This window comes from Mustela lutreola, chromosome 3 (genome assembly GCF_030435805.1).
Source record: "Mustela lutreola isolate mMusLut2 chromosome 3, mMusLut2.pri, whole genome shotgun sequence".
NCBI lineage: Eukaryota > Metazoa > Chordata > Mammalia > Carnivora > Mustelidae > Mustela > Mustela lutreola.
Genome location: NC_081292.1, coordinates 143,516,788 through 143,539,875, shown reverse-complemented (window position 1 = coordinate 143,539,875; position 23,088 = coordinate 143,516,788). Strand labels below are relative to the sequence as shown.

General features: G+C 36.1%; 1 protein-coding gene across 4 annotated transcripts in view; it reads right to left on the bottom strand.

The window, feature by feature from the left end:
• SLC25A12 (solute carrier family 25 member 12) overlaps nt 1-23,088 on the bottom strand; it is a 211,967-nt gene that overhangs the window by 64,244 nt on the left and 124,635 nt on the right. For 3 of the 4 annotated variants that reach the window (XM_059167037.1, XM_059167034.1, XM_059167035.1), the window contains 2 exons: nt 14,765-14,880; nt 6,441-6,580 (listed from right to left, as the gene is read on the bottom strand). In XM_059167037.1, coding sequence (XP_059023020.1) covers nt 6,441-6,580; nt 14,765-14,880 — 256 coding nt within the window. Of the gene's footprint in view, nt 1-6,440; nt 6,581-10,138; nt 10,243-14,764; nt 14,881-23,088 lie in introns of those variants that run through there. The other variant, XM_059167036.1, reaches the window with a different exon arrangement.

Here is a 23,088-nt window from a genome sequence, read left to right as displayed (position 1 = left end):
TCCAGTTTATGTAGTATAAGTAATATATCAGGGTAGAATTAGATATTCCTTAATAAATGTGAGGGAACCAATGACAATAACAAACCATCTTTAGAGAAACCTTAAAAAACACGAGTTGGAAGAACATTTCCTTCTTAATTTTATTTTTTTTCTTTCAAGATTTTATTTAAATTCAAATTTGTATAATGTAGTCTTAGTTTCAGGGATCATTTCCTTTTTTAAATAATCATGTCTCAAATAAATAATATTTTCAACATTTCTGGTTTGCACATTTTACAGTGTCAGTTGGATAGGCACTAAATGTGCAAGTGTTAGAACAAGCACTAGGTTCTACAAACAACCACACCTACAGGATATAGTGTTCAAACTGTGATCATGCACATAAAGAAAAACAATATCCTAGGCTTATAAAAGATAAAATACCTAAAATACTCTAAAATGACACTTCAATCTTAAAAAATAAAGATACTCTAATAAATAAAAAATAAAACAAGTCCGCTTTCAGATTTCAAGTGTGGATAGGGGAACTGAAGGAAAGGGTAAAAAAACGAAGTTATGCTCATGTTAAAATATATTTCATCTAACTATGAGATGAAAACAGCTGAGCTTCAGAAACTGTGGCAGTGAATGAGAATGACTAGTATTGTAACTCTGGTGTCTTCTAAAACTCTACTCTTTGCTAAAATCACAGAAAAGGAACTAAAAACAGACACTCAAGGACAAAGAGAACAGAAAAGAAGATAGCAACTACATTTTTAAGATTAGAGAGCAGAAAGGCAAGTGACAGATAAGCAGACTCAAGAAAACTGGACATGGAAAAAATCAAAAAGCAATTCAATGACTAAGACCCCTAATCCAAGACCCCCAAAACACTCAGGAATTGGCTACACTAGTATCCGCAGAAGTGACAGTGAAATTGGAACTACAGATAGGAGGTTTAGAGGGAAGTCTGTTTAAAATGCAGTTAGTCACCTGCATTGCTTCACTGTAGCCAGGATTCTGCCCTTTCCCAAGCCTGGGAGAAAACTAGAGGTTCACTGCCTTGAGAATGTAACAGAGGGTCTTCAGACTAGGGGAGACCAGGTGCAGTTGAAAAGAGGTAAGTCAATGAAAGTCCATCTCCGGGCGCCTGGGGGCTCAGTGGGTTAAAGCCTCTGCCTTCGGCTCAGATCATGATCCCAGGGTCCTGGGATCGAGCCCCGAATCCGGCTCTCTGCTCAGCAGGGAGCCTGCTTCTCTCTCTCTCTCTCTCTCTCTCTCTGCCTGCCTCTCTGCCTATTTGTGATCTCTGTCAAATAAATAAATAAAGTCTTAAAAAAAAAAAAGAAAGAAAGTTCATCTCCATACTCCATACTGAATGTTGAGACCTCCAGCCCTCCTCTCTCATTCATTCAGCAACCAGAATGTCAGATTGAATATTCCAGGTGGCATGCTAAAGAAAAGACCTGAGCATACAGACATTAGAGGGACCCCAAAAGAACAGCCCAGTCAGTGAACTTTACAATAAGATCAAGCATTAATAAGTAGTACCATGAACTCAATAAGCCTTAATCTTAAATATGAGCAGAAGTCCAAAGACAATCAGACATGAGTAAAGCCAAACAAAGAAACACAAACAAAGAAAAAGAAACTTGGAGAAAACAGACATTTCGCAGGGGAAAGAAGAAAACACCTGCCTTCAATATCTTTGGAGAAGGGAAAAGTATAGCACATCCATGAAAAAAGAATATGCTATTTTTTAAAAAGGAATATTCAGAAAGGAATATTCAGTTCTTTTTAACTGAAAATTTGAAATGTAACAAAAATTAGAACTTAATAAAATGTCCAAAAGTAGAAGAGCAGAAAAAACTAAATCATACATTTAATATGCTTACCATATTAAAGGAAAGAAAGAAAATAAATAAGAAAAGTAATGAGAATATTTTCAAGGGGCACTTGAGTGGCTCAGTGGGTTAAGCCTCTGCCTTGGGCTCAGGTCATGATCTCTGGGTCCTGGGATCGAGCCCCACATCAGGCTCTCTGCTTAGCAGGGAGCTTGCTTCCCTCTCTCTCTGCCTGCCTCTCTGCATACTTGTGATCTCTCTCTCTGTCAAATAAATAAATAAGGGGCGCCTGGGTGGCTCAGTGGGTTAAGCCGCTGCCTTCGGCTCAGGTCGTGATCTCAGGGTCCTGGGATCGAGCCCCACATCGGGCTCTTTGCTCAGCAGGGAGCCTGCTTCCTCCTCTCTCTCTCTCTCTGCCTGCCTCTCTGTCTACTTGTGATCTCTCTCTGTCAAATAAATAAATAAAATCTTAAAAAAAAAAAAAAAAAAAAAAAATAAATAAATAAATAAATAAATAAAATCTTAAAAAAAAAAAAAGAATATTTTCAAGAATTGAGGGACAAAAGTTTTCTAATTCAAAGAGCCCACTGAATGCCCTGCACCAAGGAATATCATCATGAAATTTCAACATACTGAAGAAAAGGGGAAAAAAACCTTCCAGAGTGAATAAATGTTTCAAAACAGAATCAAGAATGAGAATGGCACTGGATTTTTCAGTGTCAAAACAGGAAGCAAGAAAATAAAAGAGAAATGTTTTCAAAATTAGGAGGAAAATAATTCCTAGTAGAATTCTATACCCAGTCAGGCACCTGGGTGGCTCAGTCAGTTAAGCATCTGATTAAGGCTCAGGTCATGATCCCAGAGTCCTGGGATCCAGCCCCACATTGGCTCCCTGCTCAGTGGGGAGTGCTTCTCCTTCCTGCCCCTCTTTCAATCCTTCTCTAATAACTAAATAAAATCTTAAAAAAAAAAAAAAAAAGAATTCTGTACCCAATCATACTAAGTGTAAACAGTGCAGAGTTTTTCAGATATGGAAAGTCTCACAAAAAAATTATTTTACTTTCCTCAAGAAGCCCTTGCAGGAAGCATTCCACCAAAAAGAGGAAGTAAACCATAATAAAGGAAGAGATGGAATACAAAAAACAGGAGAGTCAACATAAAAGAAAAACAAATGGATTTCCCATGGTGAAGGTAGATAACAGACTGACAGACTGACAGCTACGCAAAAAGTACAAACGCCAGCCTGCAACCATGAAGCAGGTCAGAAAGTTCCAAGGAAATGGTGCAGAGACTGTGGAAAACAGTCTGGCAATTCTTCAAAAGGTTAAAGATAAAATTACGTGACAGCAATTTCATATCTAGTGCTATACTCAAAAGATTTGGAAACAGGTATTCAAACAAATACATGTACTCCAATGTTCACAAGTGCCAAAAGGTGAGGCGAGAACAGCCCAAGTGTCCATCAACTAATGAATGGACAGATAAAATATTGTATATGTATACAATGGAATATTATTCAACTGTAAAAAGGAGTAAGGTAGTAATACATGCTACAACATGGATAATCCTTGAAAACATTATGCAAAGTGAGAAAAGTTCAGACATAAAAAGTCATATTGTATAATTCCACCAGCAGTGGTCCTCCTTTATCCATGGGTCTTTATCTAAGACCCCTAAAGGGATGCCTGACACTGCACATAGAACCAAAACCTATATATACTGTTTTTTTCCCATACATACATACATACAATGAAGTTTAATTCCTAAATTGGACATAGTAAGAGATTAACAGTAATCACTAAAATAATAATAAAACAGAATAATTATAACATTACATTGCAATAAAAGCTATGTGAATGTGGTCTCTTTCTCTCTTGTCCTCTTCAAATATCTTACGGTACTTTACTCACCCTTCTTCTTGTGATAACTTGAGGAGATAAAATGCCTAAGTGATAAGATGAAGTTAGGTGAATGGTGTCAGCATTGTGACATAGCATTAGGCTACTACTGAACTTCTGATGATACATCTGAAGGGGGATTATCTGCTTCTGGACCGCGGCTGGCCGCAGGTACACTGAGACTGCAAAAAGCAAAACTGTAAATAATGGGGCGGGGGGGGTGGCTACCGCATATGCACTATGCAGAGGAAGTAAATCCACAGAGGCGAAGGTGGTTTGGTGGCTGCCAGGAGCTGAGGAGAAACAGGAATGAGGAGTGACTGCTTAATGAGTACAGAGGGGTTTTTCTGGTAATGAAAGGTTTGTTGCACAACACTGTGGATTGTACTAAATGCTACTAAATCCTGCACTTTTACATGGTTAATTTTATGTTAAGTGAATTTTACCTGGATTTTTTAAAAAAGAAAAAGCTCCTAGAGAGCTCCAAAAAGACAAAATTGATAGAATGAATACCTAATGTTATAAATATATTAAAATGAGATGTTAATAACTGAGGCAAAATTTAAGAATGAATTAGCATTAATACATAGAAAACTAAACAAATAAGAACTAGAAATCCTAAGAAAAGTAATCATTTTAGTCATGCATAGTATTTATAAAATTATCGTAATTAAAATATGATTATTGATCTAAGCAGAATCATAACATAATTATATGGGTGATGGAGACAAAAAGTATCCAAGTCTGTGGGATAGAGAGAGGGGGTGAAAGAATCAGCTCCTAATCTTCCACAGTTCAAATTCAATGAAAAATACCTAAAAGTGAACATTTTTAAAGTAGAGTACAAAACCACAGAAGACCCCATATAGCCATGCGATCTTGAGAAAGAATAATAAAGCTGGAGGTACGACAGTCCCAGATTTCAAGATATACTACAAAGCTCTAGTAATCAAAACACTGTGGTACTGGCACAAAAATACACATAGATCAATGAAACAGAACAGAGAGCATAGAAATGAACCCACAATTATACAGTCAATTAATGTACAACAAAACAGGAAAGAATATATAATGAGGAAAAGACAGTCTTCTCTATAAATGGTGCTAGGAAACTGGACAAAACTATGCAAAAGAATGACAATGGACCACTTCCTTACACCACACACAAAAATAAACTTAAAATGGATTAAAAACCTAAATATAAGACCTGAGACCATGGAACCCCTAGGAGAAAACATAGGCAGGAATCTCACTGACATTGGCCTTAGCAACATTTCTCTAAATGTGTCTCCTGAGGCAAGGGAAACAAAATCAAAAGTAAACTGTTGGGACTACACCAAAATAAAAAGCTTTTGCACAGCAAAGGAAACCATCAGCAAAAGAAAAAGACAATGTCGTTAATGGGAGAAAATATTTGCAGACAAACAGGCAGGGGAGATGAAAAGACATTTTTCCAAGACAACATCTAGATGGCCAACACAGTCCATTAAGCATCCAACTCTTGGTTTCAATTCAGGTTGTGATCTCAGGGTCATGGGATTGAGCCCTGTGTTGGGCTCTGCTCAGCTCAGAATCTGCTTACGACACTCTCACTTTCTCCCTCTGTCCCTCTATCCCACCACGCTCTGTCTCTAAAATAAATAAATAACTCTTTAAAACACACACACACACACACACACACACACACAATGAGATATTACCTCACATCTAGTAGAATGGCTAGTATTAGAAACATAAGAAATCACAAGTATTGTTGAGGATGTGGAGAAAGGGAACCCTTAGGCTCTGTTGGTGGGAATGCAAATTGCTGCAGCCACTGTACAAAAACAGCATGGAGGCTCCTGGCAATAATTAAAGACAGAAGCACCATACAATCCAATAATTCCACTACTTGGTATTTACCCAAAGAAAATGAAAACACTAATTTGAAAAGATATGTGAACCCCTATGTTTATTGCAACTTTATTTACAATAGCCAAGATACCTGGAAGCAACCCAAGTATCCCTTGATAAATGAATAAGGAAGATGTGGTATATACATACAATGGAATGTTACTTAGCCATGAAAAAAAATGAGACCCTGCCATTTAAAGCAGTAGTGACAGACCTAGAGGGTATTATGCTAAATGAAATAAGTCAAAGACAAATACCATATGATTTTACTTATATGTGGAATCTAAAAAATAAAACAAATGAACAAAGCGGAAACAGACCCATAAATACAGAGAACTAGTGGTTGTCATAGGTGAAGCATGTGGGGGATGGGCAAAATGGGTGAAGGAAAGAGGGGTGTACGGGTTTCTATTTATGGCATGAATAAGTCAGAGATGAAAGGCACTGCATAGGGAATATAAAGCCCGGTACTACAACAGCATTGTATAAGGACAGATAGAAGGTACACTTGTGGTGAGCACAGAATAGGCAATCACCATGTTGTACACCTGAAACTAATTTAACATTGTGTGTGAACTATACTTCAATTAAAAAAAGAGATTTTAAAACAGTAGAAGTGCCAATGTGAGTTTATTATTTAAAGCTATAGAAGTAATCACTGAAAGAAATAATTATAGGAGTTTTAAAAAGTTGCCTCTGGGAATGGGAAATGAAAAATGGGTGTATAATGCCACAAGGAATTGCTATTTTTGGTAATAAAACTAAAAAGGAAGGAAGTGGAGGAGAAATAACATGTATTTATACCAGTTATGAAAACTAAGCTCACCTGGAGAAACTGTGTGAATTCTGTGTAGTTAAGATGCTTCTTCCGATTATGCCCAAAATGCAGTCGGATAAATTCACAGTCCCAGTTAAAAGGGATATGATGATGAATAATAGTTTGTCCAAATATTTCTTTGACATTTTCTTAAAAGGGAAAACAAAAATAAATAAATTATATCTGGAGTAAGTAGTTCGGTCCACTGCAATGTTCCTACAGAAAGAAATTAAGAGAAATTTCAAGTCAATATTATCTGCTTCTATTAAGATTAGCTGCAAAATCTTTTGTGCCCAGAAACCCATGCACAGGAACACAATTGATACAAAATATAATTTTACACTTAAGATTGTGTACCATTACATAAAAAGGCCATGAGATTCTTAATTTCTCCTGATTTTACTTTAATTAGGAAGTGATTTATATCTTGCACTACAAATGGCTCCTACTTTGCATTCCAGTAAAAAATCAATAGTGTTTTCCCGATTCCTCAAGGAGTCGAATTAAGCCCTTTATCAGAAGCATGAATACCTAAATTATAGTATAATGCAATATTTGTCATACTAAGTATGGTTTGATTGAGGCTTGATTATTACATTCACACTAGCCTGAATGTCTATTGAAGATAGGTATAAGAAATACTACCAAAAGCATATCATTAGCTCAGCAGCAAGCACCTTATTAAAAGCTTCTGATATTGTCAAAAATATGGTCTTGACACAAAGCTTCAAAATCCCCATAAAAAGCATGATTATTAGTCCCAGCTATTAAAAATATTTTAAGATAAGTGAAATTAGTGATTCACGTTTAAATAAAGAAGGACTAAACACAGTACACTAACTTTTAAGATAGGAACCAGTCAAACTGTGTAACATACAACCAAAACCCTCTGACAGCTTGTCTTCATGCACTAACAACGTCAGTCACTTTCTTACACAGTTCTACACTTAGAATAAAAGTCAATTCACGAATGACTGGTACTTTAACAAGCATAGACTGGATAGCCTAATTTAGAAGCTCATGCCAAAAAAAAAAAAAGAAAGGAAAGGAAAAAAGAATCATTAGCAAAGTTAAGAAAGCAGGAAGCCTGTTTTACTGATGTCTTAAGAACAAAAATTATTTTCAAGTTTATGCCAATTGTATTAGTGGAAGTGTTTTACCATCCATAGCTATCAATTTTACTAATTAGTGGAAGTTTAATGTTTTATAATCTCCAACTATGTTCTTTTCTCTAATTTCTGCAAATTCTTTGAATAAGATACCAATCTCACATTGTAAATGATTTAATGGATTCCCTTTAGTTTTATATACTTTTTTCTTGATAAAAGCATTGCTATTGGGAGAATAAGAAGGTGGAAGAATCCGGAACTGGAAATCCTACCAGTCTGGACTCAATGTAACAGCTCTGAATAGGTCACAGCTATCAGGAAGTCGGAAGAAGGCATTGGATGTCACTGGGGAGAAGGGATTCTCATCTTTCCTTTCAGATGGAATGTAACATTTATTTCTTGCCTAATTAGCAACACTGTGTCAGAGTTTACAAACCATGTTAAATTATTTTCACCTTCCATAAACCCATATGAAATATATGGGTTTTTGTTTCTAAAAACAAAAAAAATTAACTCAGTAGCAATTCATGGGATCCTGGATTTTAATCAATACAAAAGTTCACCCTTAAACCTACATGGAATTTCAACAGTTGTAAAATATGCTAAAATTTGTAAGATAGTTAAAATAGTAAGGGTTACAAAAAGTATTTAGAGCTAAATATGGGAGATCAGTGAAGATTTTTTATGATCTTTAATTAACTAGCTGCTCTACTCCCAAATTAATCACATTGATTTCTTAGATTTAAGGTCTGAGTGTTAAACTAAGGAAACATGAAAAAATTAATGGAAAGCAAAAAGAATAACTTAAGTTATGGAGGCCTAGGTGGCTCAGTTGGTTGAGCGACTGCCTTCGGCTCATGTCACTGAGTCCTGCATCTGGCTCCCTGCTCAGCAAGGACTCTTCTCCCTCTGAACCTCTTCCTACTCGTGCTCTCTCTTTCATTCTCCCTCAAATGAATAAATAAAATATTTTTTAAAAGAGAATAAATTAATATATGTATATTTATTTTAAATATTAAGTGTATGAAAGGGAATAAGTTACTTTATGATAACCTTTATTTTAAAGGTCCCACCCAAGTCCTAAAACTCAACTATAAGAGTTGATAAGAAATGCACATAATGCTAGAGAAGTTTTATATAATGGTGGAATAAAACTGAATTCCCTTTATATGATCAGAAAATATTAGAATATTAGTGTGAAACTAATCAAATACAATCAAAGATTCAAAAGCTTTCAAACTACAAAAATTTACTTAATTATGAAACTGTTTTCTACAATCACAAAATGGATACTTATGAACCAAAGTTACAATGTCTGACTTACACTCAAAAAAAGCTCCATAATAAAAACTTTAACTAAAGTCCTGTTTTGTAAACTTCCTAACAACCTCTAAATAAGCTATTGGAATATCTTTTAAACAATTAAAATGGTAGCTTAAAATACTCATAGTAATCTCCCCAAATATTGAAGTGTCCTTTTCCATGAGTACTTTTTTCAACATTTCCTACTTCTCACACTTTGTATGTGGTTTTATTATGACCACTAATATGTGCTGTATTTTATTAACCACCCCCTCCCGACACTTTTAATTATTTTAACTATGTCACAGGCTACAACTATAGTTACTAGGAATAACAAAATTTCCAACCTACTTTGGCACCTCTTGATGTGTCCCACTTCCCTTCTGTTATTATTTTGACTACCAGCTGCCTAAGGCTAATTCAGGAAGCTTACAAAAATAATTAGTACAACTATTGTTTTAAGGTCCAATTCATAATCACCACTTACCCAAAAAAAAAAAAAAAAAAAAAGTTATACAAAAGCTCCAGAATTGGAGAGTTTCTACTTGTGTGAGACAATAGCTCAAAGAGATGATGTTTTTATCTTACCCAATTTTATCAAGTTCTGTGTGGCATGAAAGAGAACCCCAATAATCTCAAATATTCCCAGGGCAACTAACTGAAACTGCACAGAAAGTTTTCCCCCCAGAGAGAATCCCGTCTTTCCAGTGGCAAACAAGGGTCTTTGGCTCTAGGCAGCACTCCTTGGAGTGCTATTTCAGTGGCCATAGCTCCGGCCTGGATGATAGAGCTATGACAGTCACATCTTAGGCAGCAAGATCATGATCTAGTGTTTTATACTAGCCCGGTTTTGCTATGGGATATAGGAATCCATTCGTTTTCTGACATATAGAAAACAATAGACCACTTTTTCACTTCCTGCAGAGCATGGGCTTATGAAAGAGATGGTTTATAATTCCTCTGAAAATGGAATTGGGGCCAGACACAAAAGTCGCCTGTCATTATGTTCTCTTTGCTCAAAGGAAACGAGGGCAGGTAATGGTGACAACTGTGATTAAGTAAAAATGTTCACAGACGTATAACATTAGTCAGTTTAGCTGTATCAGTCACTTATGATGATAGGACTAGATGAAACACACATTGAAGCATATATATCATGTAAATATGTCTTAATAGAGGTTTTAATTTCCCCAGCAGCCCACACCATGTCTCCCCATCTCATCCACCCTCATCCCTCCCCTGGTCCTTATGGGGCTTCCTACTGGTCTTGTTCACCTTTCTGCAGTACAAAATTACCTCTGACCGGGGCTGGCACTCTTCTCCAAGACTGCCACCATGCCTGTTCCATGAATGAGCCTGGAAGGAGCTGCTGTACCAACGGTGTGGCCAGAGAACTCCTCCTGTAGGTATACAAGCCATCAGCCCTGTGACACAGCCCACCTACCATCAGCCCAACGACATCCTGATTCCAAGGATTCCAGCCCAGCAGGAGCCACTGCTTCCAACTTAATAGGCTCGAGACCAAACATTTTTATTGTCAGGGGGGGGAAAAAGTCCTCAATAGCTGAGTTTCACCTGCACAGTTCTTAAAGTGAAGTCAGAGAGGCTTTTAGAAGGACTCCCAAAAAAACAATGAATTCCTTGTGTATAACTGAACAAAAACAATGGTGAGACTTGTGGAAGTAAAGAGTTTTTCAGTGAAGGAAAACTTGGGGAGAAAGAAGAGGAACAACTAAGAGACCAAAAAAGAAAACAAAGGAAAACAAACAACAACAACAAAAAGTTCAACAACAGGAACTTAGCAGAGAAAGTCCCAACCAATATAGCATGTAGACTCAGTCCCACACTGCTAGGCTCTACTTCCAGGTAGGGCATTATTTTCCTAGGCGACTTCCTCTGTTTTTCCAAGCAAGAAATTATTTCTATTAACCCTTTACCTACCTCCAGAAGGGACTACCAGACAATCAGTCAGTAGAGTAGTCTTCCTGCCAAATACATGTGAAGGTCCATTTCTCAGGAAGGATAGTTTATGTTTAAAGAGCTTCTATTACTAAAGAAACTAGATGCTTCAAGAGTCTATCACCAAATGGCATATCCTTTTTTTTTTTTTTTCTCTAATTCTAAGCTACTCTAGTAGCCTTGAGTATTAATATTACCATCTCTGCAGTATCTGAAAGAAATCTCAAAATTCTTCCTGATTTAATCTGAACATCCAAGTGCAGCTCTAATTCTTACCAGATTAAAGTAGGTATTTGTTACTATTAGATTTTCATATTACTCCAAGTCTACAGCTTTGTTTCCAGTGAGAGAAGGTACATCTTTCATATCTAGATTTCCACCTCCTGAACCTTTAGTAACAGCCGTGGTAATGCGTAAACCAAACCCAATCTGTTCTTCCCTTCATGGAAAAAGAGGCACAAATGGAACATATATTTATTTCTTGTATCTAATGACAACGAAACACAGTATAAAATCAAAAGTAATCCCTGCTTTTTGAGTGTTTTACAGTAGGGAGATGAAGGTAGGCCCTTGAAAAAAATTTACTTTGGAGAGTTCCCATTCCTAGGCAAGCCGTTTGGAACACAATGTTGGTGAGATTTCAGTAGAAAACTTAGACTCTATAACATATCTTATATTCACTTATTAGTCAATAGGAGTTTGGGTTTCGTTTTTTTTAGAAAGATTACATCTTTGTTAAAGCAATAGGCTTTGATTTTTTAAATGTGGGACGAATGCATGACAGCTACTGACAACACAAGGTAGTATATAATGGTTATGTAGGTTACCTCACCCTAATGCTACTGAGCAGAATATCCAGTACGCTGGCGGCTGGCAGAGAGACCAAGGCAAGTTTGCAATGTGTCTAGCACTCACCAGGCATGCAGCAGACTCTACAAGGCTCATGACACCAGGCAGTAACAGATACACAAACCAGTAAGTAATCATCCACAGCATGCATTATTGGAAGAACAAAGAGGAAACAACTAATGGTTGTATTCACTCTTTTAAAAACTCCAGAACCCTCTCCTGAGCTTGCCTATTCTGAAATGGATAACCAGAGTCTCAATATAAGTCCTCTCCCGCAAAGTAGAGGCATCTCTAAAAATTAAAAAAATAAAACAAAATTTTTCCAGCACTCAAGTAAAGGTTGTTCAATATTTGTATTTATATAAATACTTCTAAAAAATGCACACAGTTTAAGTATCTAATCTGATGTGTATTAAAAAACGTATCTACAAAAACAAAAGCATAGATGAGAACAATATATACAAATACACAGATAACATCATCATAGTCCACAGGATATCAATGGCATAACAGTTTTCTCCACTCCATTACACCTGACATCCAATATTCTCTCCCACCTTTCTCTCCTGATGTGCTCAAGAGAAAACTATAAACAAGTTCCAAACTAGAAAACATAAGGCCATTTAGTTGAAAAGAATTTAGAGTTATTATGGATCTAAAATTTCCTTTTACTTTAGCATTTATTTAAAAATAAGCATAATTCATTTTATTAAGTGGATACAAACATGAAAACTGACCTTTATCACAGATCCAAAATCCTATAAAAATAAACTCCAAGTTAATTATTTCCTTACGCTGAAATTCTGTCCTCTTGAAAACAGCCTGTAATGAGTAGGCCTTAGAAATCTTGTTAAATGGCATTTGTAACACTTTCAATGCTTTTCCTCCTAAGAATATAAAATTAAACTTTCTCTCCTTCATTATAATTTTTATTTAAGAAAATTTGTCCGAAATGGATCCTCAAAACTAGGGAGGCAAGGCAGGAAAGGAAAATGGTCAAAGTCTCAGGAAATATGTGAACATCAAGACAACCATCCAGCTGGCCAGGGACTCCAAGAACAATGTTGAAAGGACATTCAGCTGTGTATTATTCCATAAGAATCTTCCTATCTCTAGATTATGAAGCAGAAGAATGAAAACAGAATTTTGGAGGATTTATATGTTCTTCAGTTCGTATCAGGTGTTATAACAATGGAAAGTGATTTGTTTGGCTTTTAATCTTAATTATATTTTCTTAAAATTCTAAGTCTTACATCATGGTCTGGGGTAAAACAAAAGATCTTTAAAATGCTAAAGTTGGGATCTAATAACTCCAAGCTTTCATTTGCATGAAAAAAATGTGTTCATAAACACATCTATTTGAAATCAACTATTTCATTAGTTGATTAATCTACTAATCAACACTAGCATGAGTCTCCATTGTTCTATTGGATGAAGTGACTTGAGCAACTTGTTTTTTAAAATAAAATTGGGAAAAGCAAATGGAGGATACACAAAGAACCAAGATACCAAGGTAGGAGGGACAAAAGAAACCACAATTTGGTTTTGGGAAATCTAATTCTTAAACAATGGACACAGGATAGAACCACCGGTATGCTGTCCCTAATGCAGATATTTGTATCAAAGTATTTCCCAAGAACTGCTGCACAACATTTGAAAGTGAGACATGTGAGAATGTGTGATACCTACTGAAAATAGAAAATGCAGCATTATTAGTGGTCCAAGGTTAATACTGAATGATGACATGATAAAGGTTTTATATTTCAAACTACAGAACCTAGGTACTTCTGGGGAAAGTCAGCCTTTAGGAAGAAGATTGGTCAGAGCTTGCACCAAAGCAGGAAGCATGCCAAGACAGATGCAAAAACCCAAGGAGTTCTGTCTGCACTGGTGTTTATTTGGGAAAATCTTCTTATACAGAAAATAACAGGGTCAATGGGCAAAAGGAAAGGTCAATGCCAAGCTAGAAAATGTGCCCACTAAAATCAAAGTAAAGGCACCACTGGTCCTTCTGAATACCTATACTTCCTCATCATTATTTCCATGGCAGTGATACTTCATCCTTTGAGTTTAACTGAAAGATGTTTTTTATATAACAAACACTGCAGTAAATAAATATTTAGCACTATAGTCAGGGAAATCCTGATTTTCAAGAGTTTTTCTACCACATATTGATGCCAATTCACACCATAAAAGGGCTAAAATTCAGCTTTACAAGGTGAAAAAGTTCTGGAAATCATTTTCACAACAACATGAATATACTCAACACTACTGAATTGTATGCTGAAAAATGGTTAAGATTTTATGTGTTTATTATAATAAAAAGTGTAAATGTAAAAAAAAAAAAAAAAGGGAAGAGAGTTCAAGATCCTTGAAAACACTGCATTGTTTTCATTGAAAAGCCTGTTGTCAGAAAAATTTGCAGATACTTTAAACACAAACTAATTTCCACAAATAAGCATCTTTAAAAAACTAACACACGGCTACAGATAGAAATTCTAGTTTATATGCTTGTCAAACAATGACATTGTGCTAAACTATGTGTCTACCAAAGGGTTTATATCAGTTTTACATTTAATACAGATTTCAATTTCAACGTACTAGGCTTGTTTCCTAAAATCAAAAATCTATTATGGGGGTTTAGAGAATGCTAACTGTTCTTAACTCCCTCCTTCGGTTCCATTCTTGTTGCTACAATGACAGAGCAGCAATTTTCCAGACTGCTATTGAAAAGCTCTGCACTCTCTACCCAAAAATTCCTTAAAGAATGACATGATTATTCCATGCTGTTCAGTCTATTTCATAAAGAATTTTGCCCAGACTAGCCCAGAACAAGAAAATTTTATACCACCTATTTTAGGAATGTTAAGTGTCAATGACTCAATGAGCAAAGGCATTCCTAGATTCCTCACTTTTTTGCAATAGTCTAAAGTTTTGAAGGAAATACACCATTTTAATTTTATCTATGTAAATTCTTTCAGGAAATTAATACTTCACTTATTGAATAGCTCCTAAATAAGCAGCAATCTATTTGCAGTTACTAGATTTAGCATTTAAAGACTGGATCAGCCTTACTGACTTCACTTATCACTTAAAATCTTTTTTTTTCCTTACCAAATGTCACCTCTCCATTTCCACTCTTGTCAAACAATTGGAAAGCCACTATGAACATAGAATCTGGAGCACATAAAACAGATTCAAATGCCAAGAACTCTTGATAGGAGATCAACCTGGAATAATATATAAAATATTACTGGTTGGTAAAGAAAGGAAAATATCAGGCATTTAACCTGTCTTTACTATATGCTATAGGGGATAACCAAATAATTAAAAAAAGGAAGTTTCTCTTTACAGAGGTATTCCAGATAATAAAGAAAGAAGGAAGGAATGATAGAATTAGAATACTACCCTTTTGTGAATCCCTAATAAATGAATGGACCTGGGCAATAAGCAATCACTCCTAAAATCACAAAAAGAGAAAGAACTAGACCAAAAATAACTAAACCTGAAGCTAATAGTCTCTAGATCATAGAGTGATCTCTATGTGTTTAACCATGGTGTTTAACAGGACCATTTTAAGCTAGATAATTCTTTGTTGTGGGGGCCTCCTGGACAATGTATCATGTCTAGCAGCAACCCTGGCTTCTACCCACCAAACTGCAAATTGCCAACACCCAAGTTGAGACCCACTGCTTTCCATGTAATCAATTTACAGAAAATACAAAGGACAAAGGAACATGTTAAACATCACCACAGAAACACAATCAGCATAAGTGCAGACTGGAGGAAACTGTAGCATGAACATTCTGTACTTGCAAAAAAACAAAAACAAAAATTTCTAAAAAATTTTTGAAAGAAAATATGGAGGAGAACTTTGTTAAAGACCTAAAAGATACAGTAATTAGTTATAAGATACAGATCTTATTTGGATTCTGATTTAAATGAAGAAAAAGGTTTTAATTTATGAGAAAATTAGTAAATGATAATAATTATATAACAAATGCTTGGTGATATTAAGAAATTGATGTTAATGTTTTTGAGGAGGTTTGTCCTGCTTTTGTAATTTTTCTTATCTTTTTGAGACATACACAGATATTTACAAACAAAATATGTCATCTGGAATTACTCCAAAATAATCCACAGGATGAAAGAGTGGAAAGAGGCATAAATAATACTAATTTAATAATTATTTTAATAATTGCTAAAACTCGGTGATGAGGATATTGAATTCACTACACTAGTTTGTTTTTTATGTTTGAAATGTTGGTAATATATTTTTTAGGGGCACCAGGGTGGCTCAGTTAAGCATCCAACTCTTGGTCTCAGCTCACAGGTCTTGACCTCAGGGTGATGAATTCAAGTCCTGTGCTGGGCTACACGCTGGGCATGGAGCCTATGTAAAAAAAAATTTTTAAAGAAAATACATTTTTTAAAGGAAAATTCAAAACAAAAGGGAGGAAAACTAAAACATACTGAGTCCTAGAATACTCAGAGTTATGAAATTAGCCAGTGGCCAAAATTACACTAAAATTGTCTTCAATGATCTTTTTGGGGTGGGGGGGCATGAGTGGGAGTGGCCGGTGCACAGAGAGAGAATCTCAAGCAGGCTCCTCACGCAGCACAGAGCCCAACCTGGGGATCACACTCACAACCCCAAGATCATGACCTGAGCTAAAATCAGGAGGCAGACACTTAACCAGCTGAGCTACCCAGGTGCCCCACCTTCAATGATCTTATCATAGAGCCAGTATATGCTACTGTAGAGTCATCTTTCACAGCAAGCTTGCTGCAAAGATTCCACACCCTGTTGCTGCTATTGGGAAGTGACTAGTATCCAAGTAAAAGCATTATAAGAATCTGTTTTTAGTGCTCGCTTCAGCAGCACATATACTAAGAATCTGTTTTTATAAATATATAATACATACACTTATTTATTTACTTATTTATATTAGTAATGGTGCTGACTTTTATTCTCAAATGGCCTGGTTTGGGCAACACATTTACAGTCACACTATAGAAAGGAGCAGACCTAATCTTAAATGTCTCCTAGCCCCTCAGGATCTGATCTCTGCACACAGTCCCCTTGCTCTCTGCACTCCAGCCCACTCATTCTTTTTTTTTTTTTTTGACAGAGAGAGACACAGCAAGAGAGGGAACAGAAGCAGTGGGAGGGGGAGAAGCAGGCTTGCCACCAAGTGGGGAGCCCGATGTGGTGCCTGATCCCCGGACCCCTGGATCATGACCTGAGCCGAAGACAGCCGCCTAACGACTGAGCCACCCAGGCACCCCTAACACATTCATTTTTAATCCATGCTCCTTTCACTCAGGACCATCACTCAGCATTTCATTCTACTTGGAATTATTCCACCATCTCCAAACTTTCGTCCATTTAATTCGTACCCATCTTTACATAGCTCAGCTCAAGTATCGTTTCCTCAAGAGAACCGTCTCAGAGTTCCCAGATGACTTTACATACCCTTCACACCCCTAGAGCAACACACTGTACATTTTCAGAGCCCCTTGTAAAACTTTTATTGGAGTAATTACATAATTCATTGTTTAAAGTCTAATGCCCAGGATGCCTGGGTGGCTCAGTTGGTTGAGCGTCTGCCTTCAGCTCAGGTAATGATCCCAGGGTTCTGGGATCAAGTCCCACATTGGGCTCCTTGCTCAGCGGGAGCCTGCTTCTCCCACTGCCAGCTCTGCTGGCTGCTCCCCCTGCTTGTGCTGTCTTTCTCTCTCTCTGACAAATAAATAGAATCATTAAGAAAACAAAATAAAATAAAAAATAAAGTCTAATTTCCTACAAGAAGATAAGCTTGTCACAGAGCACAGTGTTGATTCAGGATAGGAACTTATAAATATTCTTGAATAAACTCAATTCAGAATACAAGACTTTTTAGAGAGCCATATTTCTCAACACAGTATTAGGAATGACTGACTACAATTTACATTTTACTTTATGGCCCCATTCACTAAAGACATATTTTACATTCAAAGTTTCATCTTCTATTAAATAAAATACTTTGAAATATGTTTAATTTACACAAGTTACATCATATCCAAAGCAATGGTGTATTCTATGCCTTTTCCCTTTATTGAGGAAAAGGCCTTGTGGTGGTATTGTTCAGGACATTAAAGGTGATGACCTCACTGCGCCTCTGATGAAGAATCTTTGGTGAAATTAGGAGCTTGAATGCTTAATGAATCCTGGGAAGAATAATAATCAAACTGTTTACAGGTCACGTGTCATAATACACTCTATGCTTTGGTGTACTAAAAACTATGATAAAACTCAAAAGTGTAGTTATCATTACAGAAATTCTAGAGCAATAAAAACAAATGAAGTTATAACATATCAAGTATCATCATTACACACCCTGAAAAAGCAATGAGTGGTATGTGGCTTTAATAAGATTATATAACACAAATGAAATAATCATATAAAGGGGGAGTTAGAGAAGGCCCTTCATTTTCTACAGTATGTATTTCTGAAATGTTTGAAATTTTTATTATTTACCTTATTTCTTGTGATTATAAGAGTAATGTTAAGAAAAAAAAAGTAACTAGGCTGACAATGGATTAAAAAACAAATCCATCTTGGCTTTTCTGAAACAGCCTCAGGAATCTAAATCAAAAATACAATCACCCTGGGGCTCCTGGGTGGCTCAGTGCATTAAAGCCTCTGCCTTTGGCTCAGGCCATGATCTCAGGGTCCTGGGATGGAGCCCTACATCAGGCTCCTTGCTCAGCGGGGAGCCTGCTTCCCTCTCTCTCTTTCTCTGCTTGCCTCTCTGCCTACTTGTGATCTCTCTCTGTCAAATAAATAAAAAAAATCTTTTAAAAAAAGATTTAAAAAAATACGATTACCCTGAAATACAGAATATGTAGCTTTCAAACATATTTTATACTCAATAGCACAACTTACTGTTTTTAGGAGAACAGAAGTCTTTTTCCTTAACTAGCAAAGGTTATAAACAGTTGGCTGGCAGACAGAATTTGGACCACACATGTTTTCTTTGGCATGCAAAGTATAATTTTTTAAGTTACATTAGTTGCCAACATTAAGAAATCTTAAGTACTTCACACAAATATCCAGTTTTCTGGTTTCTCTTATTAAACTGCAAGCGTGGGCAACAGTTTTCTCTCCAAAGTAGCACAGCTCCCTGGAGCCAAAGCAGAAGCTGCCTCTTCACAAGACCAGGGCCCATTGGTTATCTAATTCCACCCCTGTGGACCCCCACATAGTTTTCCAACTAAGTAGACCTTTGTCTAAAATATAAAGTCTGCAGACTCTAAATATCTACATTTCTTAGGGTGCCTGGGTCAGGCTCAGTTGGTTAAGAAGATATTGGGGAGGACGTCTGGGTGGCTCAGTGGGTTAAGCCTCTGCCTTGGGCTCAGGTCACAATCCCAGGGTCCTGGGATCAAGCTCTACATCAGGCTCCTTGCTCAGCAGGGAGCCTGCTTCTCCCCTGCCTGCCATTCCCCATGCTTGTGCTTGCTCTCTGTCTCTCTCTCTCTCTCACTCACTCACTTGGTCAAATAAATAAATAATATCTTAAGGAAAAAAAAAAGAGAAAGAGAAGGTATTAGGGGAATACATAACCAATCCTCAATACTCACAGGTACCTTTGTTACATGGAGCAATTTTTTTGAAGAAAGGTTAGTTAAGAAATACAAAAGCAGGGGCCCATGGGTGGCGCGGTCGGTTAAGCGTCTAACTCAGGTCCTGATCCAGGTAAGATTCAGCCACCACTACCCCTCCCAACCACCTTCTGCACACTGCTTGAGCCACTTACCTCTCCCTCTGCCCTTCCCCACCACGCTTGTGCCTCTCTCTCTCAAATAAATAAATCTTAGAAACACAAAACCATCAGCAACTTAAAAATAAGTAACTTCGACTCTTTATCTCACAAAACAAACTGAGGGCTGCTGGGAAGAGAGGGGTTGGGAGAAGGAGGGTGGGGTTATGGACATTGGGGAGGGTATGTGCTTTGGTGAGTGCTATGAAGTGTGGAAACCTGGCAATTCACAGACCTGTACCCCTGGGGATAAAAATATATTATATGTTTATTTAAAAAAAAAAAAGAGGGGCACCTGGGTGGCTCAGTGGGTTAAGCCACTACCTTCGGCTCGGGTCATGATCTCAGGGTCCTGGGATCGAGCCCCGCATCGGGCTCTCTGCTCAGCGGGGAGCCTGCTTCCCTCTCTCTCTGCCTGCCTCTCCATCTACTTGTGATTTCTCTGTGTCAAATAAATACATAAAATCTTTAAAAAAAAATAAAAGAATGAAATCTTGCTATTTACAATGAAATGGATGGAGCTAGAGTATATAATACTAAGTGAAATACGTCAGAGAAAGACAAATACCATATGATTTCACTCATGTGGAATTTAAGGAACAAGACAAATGGACAAGGGGAAAAAGAGAGGCAAACCAAGAAAGACATTCCAGACTGTTGGTTACCAGAGAGGAGGGCAGTTGGGGGATGGGTTAAATAGGTGATAAGGATTAAGGAGTGCGCTTATCAGTGATGACCACTCAGAAATATATAGAATTGTTGAATCACTATATTGTACATCTGAAAGTAATATAATACTAAGTTCACTATACTGGCATTAAAATAATATACTTAATAAAAAATGTCATGGTGGTATTAAAAAAAAAAGTCACTTCATATTATAGAGCCTTAAAAAGGAATGCAATTCTGATTCATATATGCTGTAAATGGGTGAATCTTGAAAACAAAAGACTAAGCAAAAGTAACCAAACACAAAAGGGCAAATATTACATTATTCAATTTATATGAAATACCTAGCATAGTCAAACTCATTAAAAACAGAAAGTAGAATAGGGGTTACTAGGGCCTGGGTACTGTGACAAAACAGGGACTCACTGTTTAATAGGTATGGAGTTTCAGTATGAGAAGAGGAAAAAATTGGTGGTGATGGATGGTGGTGATGGTAGAAGAACAATATGAATGTACTTAATGCCACTGAACTGTACACTTAAAAATAGTTAAAATGTATTTCATTTTTTATTATCTATATATTATCTATGTTATATTTACATTTAATTGTATATATTATATATTTTATTCTATTTTATTTTAATTTATTATATTATATATTTTATTATATATTTTGTTTTTATTATATATTTTATTTTACATATTTTATATACTTTTAATTATGTATTTTAATTTTATTATATACATTTTGTTATTTTATTATATATATTTTATGTCTATTATACATTTTATATTTTATATTTTATTATATTTTTATTTTATATCTATTTATTTTATTACATATTTTTATTTTGTTATATATTTTTATTTTAGTATATATTTTATTATATGTATTTTATAATAATATTTTAATACAATACATTTTTTATTTTATTATATATATTTTAATATAATAAAAAAGCCATCTGAAATTACCCAGGTTTATGTATTTATCAAAATTCTGTAAATGTATCTTTTTTATATTTGTCACTGTCTGTAAATTTTACATCTAAAGAAATCACTCAAATACTGAAATCCAGTTAATAATATGCATGCTGAAATATTTAAAGAATATCAATGTTTGTAATTTACTTTGGAATGTGTGAAAAAATAAGATGGATGGACAGAAAAATAGAGGGATATACGAAAAAGGAAGCATAGAAAAATGTTAATGGTAGAATATGTTAGGTATATAAGTGCACATTGTAAAATTCTTTCAACTTTCCTGAATATTTGAATTTTCAGTATAAAATACTGGGAAGAAGTAAGGGGTGCAGGGCATGGATCACTTTGTCTCTCTGATATGCCCCTTATCAATTTTTAGCCCATAGGCATTTTATACCACATGATAATGTAACAGTACTTTTCATAAAGCAAGAAATAGCCTATTTATCTGTGAACATGAAGCAAACATGTTCCAGAATAATTTTGAAGGCTCTATTCCCCATATCCTGCAATGAATTCCCTATTGTTAGAAGGTCTTAACCAAGACTTAAGCAGAGCAAATGCAAACCACAAGCCACTAACTGGGGTGAAGAAACCATTGCTTAGTTCATACTTTAATAAATGGTTTTAATAAATGGTTTGTTTTCTTTTAACGAGGATGAGGGGGCACCTTCAATTTTTACAATAACTACTGCTTGACTTTTTACAAAAAACATATATTCTTGTTATAACTCCAAAATAATGCATTTTATGAATTGGATGTTTTAAAATTTTTTCTACAAAGTTCCTTTTAAATTTACCAAATGGAAACTAATCAAATTTTGTAATATTAATATGGTAATTCTACAATTTTTAGAACAACCAAGATTTCTCCATAAAAGATTTTTCTATATGCATGAAGAATACTTTTACTCTTGGAGCACCAGCTGGTACAGTCAGTAAAGCATCTAACTCTTCCTTTTGGCTTGGGTCATGATCTCAGGTGGTGATGTGAAGCCTTGCATCTGGCTCCGCACTCAGTGGGGAGTCTGCTTGGGTTTCTCTCTCCCTCTCCCTCTGCTCCTTATCGCCCCAATCTCCCGGCCACCCAGTGCTCTCTCCCTCTCTGTCTCTAAAATCAATCTTTTTTAAAAAATACATTCTTGGGTGCCTGGGTGGCTCAGTGGGTTAAGCTGCTGCCTTTGGCTCAAGTCATGATCTCAGGGTCCTGGGATCGAGTCCCGCATCGGGCTATCTGCTCAGCAGGGAGTCTGCTTCCTCCTCTCTCTCTCTCTGCCTGCCTCTCTGCCTACTTGTGATCTCTCTCTGTCAAATAAATAAATAAAATCTTAAAAAAAATACATTCTTATATGTATGTAGAACATTAAAGGAAAACAGTTGTGAAAAACAGAGAGAAAATAATAGTTTTATACATTAGAGGAGAAGAAAACCTCCAGAAGAAATTCCGACTAGAGCTAAATATAGAAACTACAATTTCAGAAGTTAGTTTCAAACAAGCAACTGTCTAAACATTTAAGATCAGATCACACAATAATAGTTCCCAAAATCTGCATCTGATGCATGAAATCATTTTGCTTTTCATTATACAACCCCATCTTCAAAGTTTAAGCCACAATCTCACAAATACTTGGCTAATGGCCTTTACTTTTAGACAACCCATCATGCTATTTATACCACATAATGTTGCTTCTACATGGCTTTGCACAGCGAACTCTTCTATCAAAACCACTACTGCTTATTTGACTATCTATTTGAGCAAAGGAAATGGGGAAGAGGAAAACGGGCAGTTTACATGCTAAGAAAACATGGAACAGGGGGTGGGGGAGCCCAGAGCACAAAAAGGTATGGTATTCACTGCTCTTAAACCTGCTTTTCCCACTTATTAACTAAATCACTTGGACCTGCCTATATTAGTTCTATTAATTGAGATTGGGTCTTGGGTAATTAGAAACAATGTTATGTGATGCTATTTCAAATTAT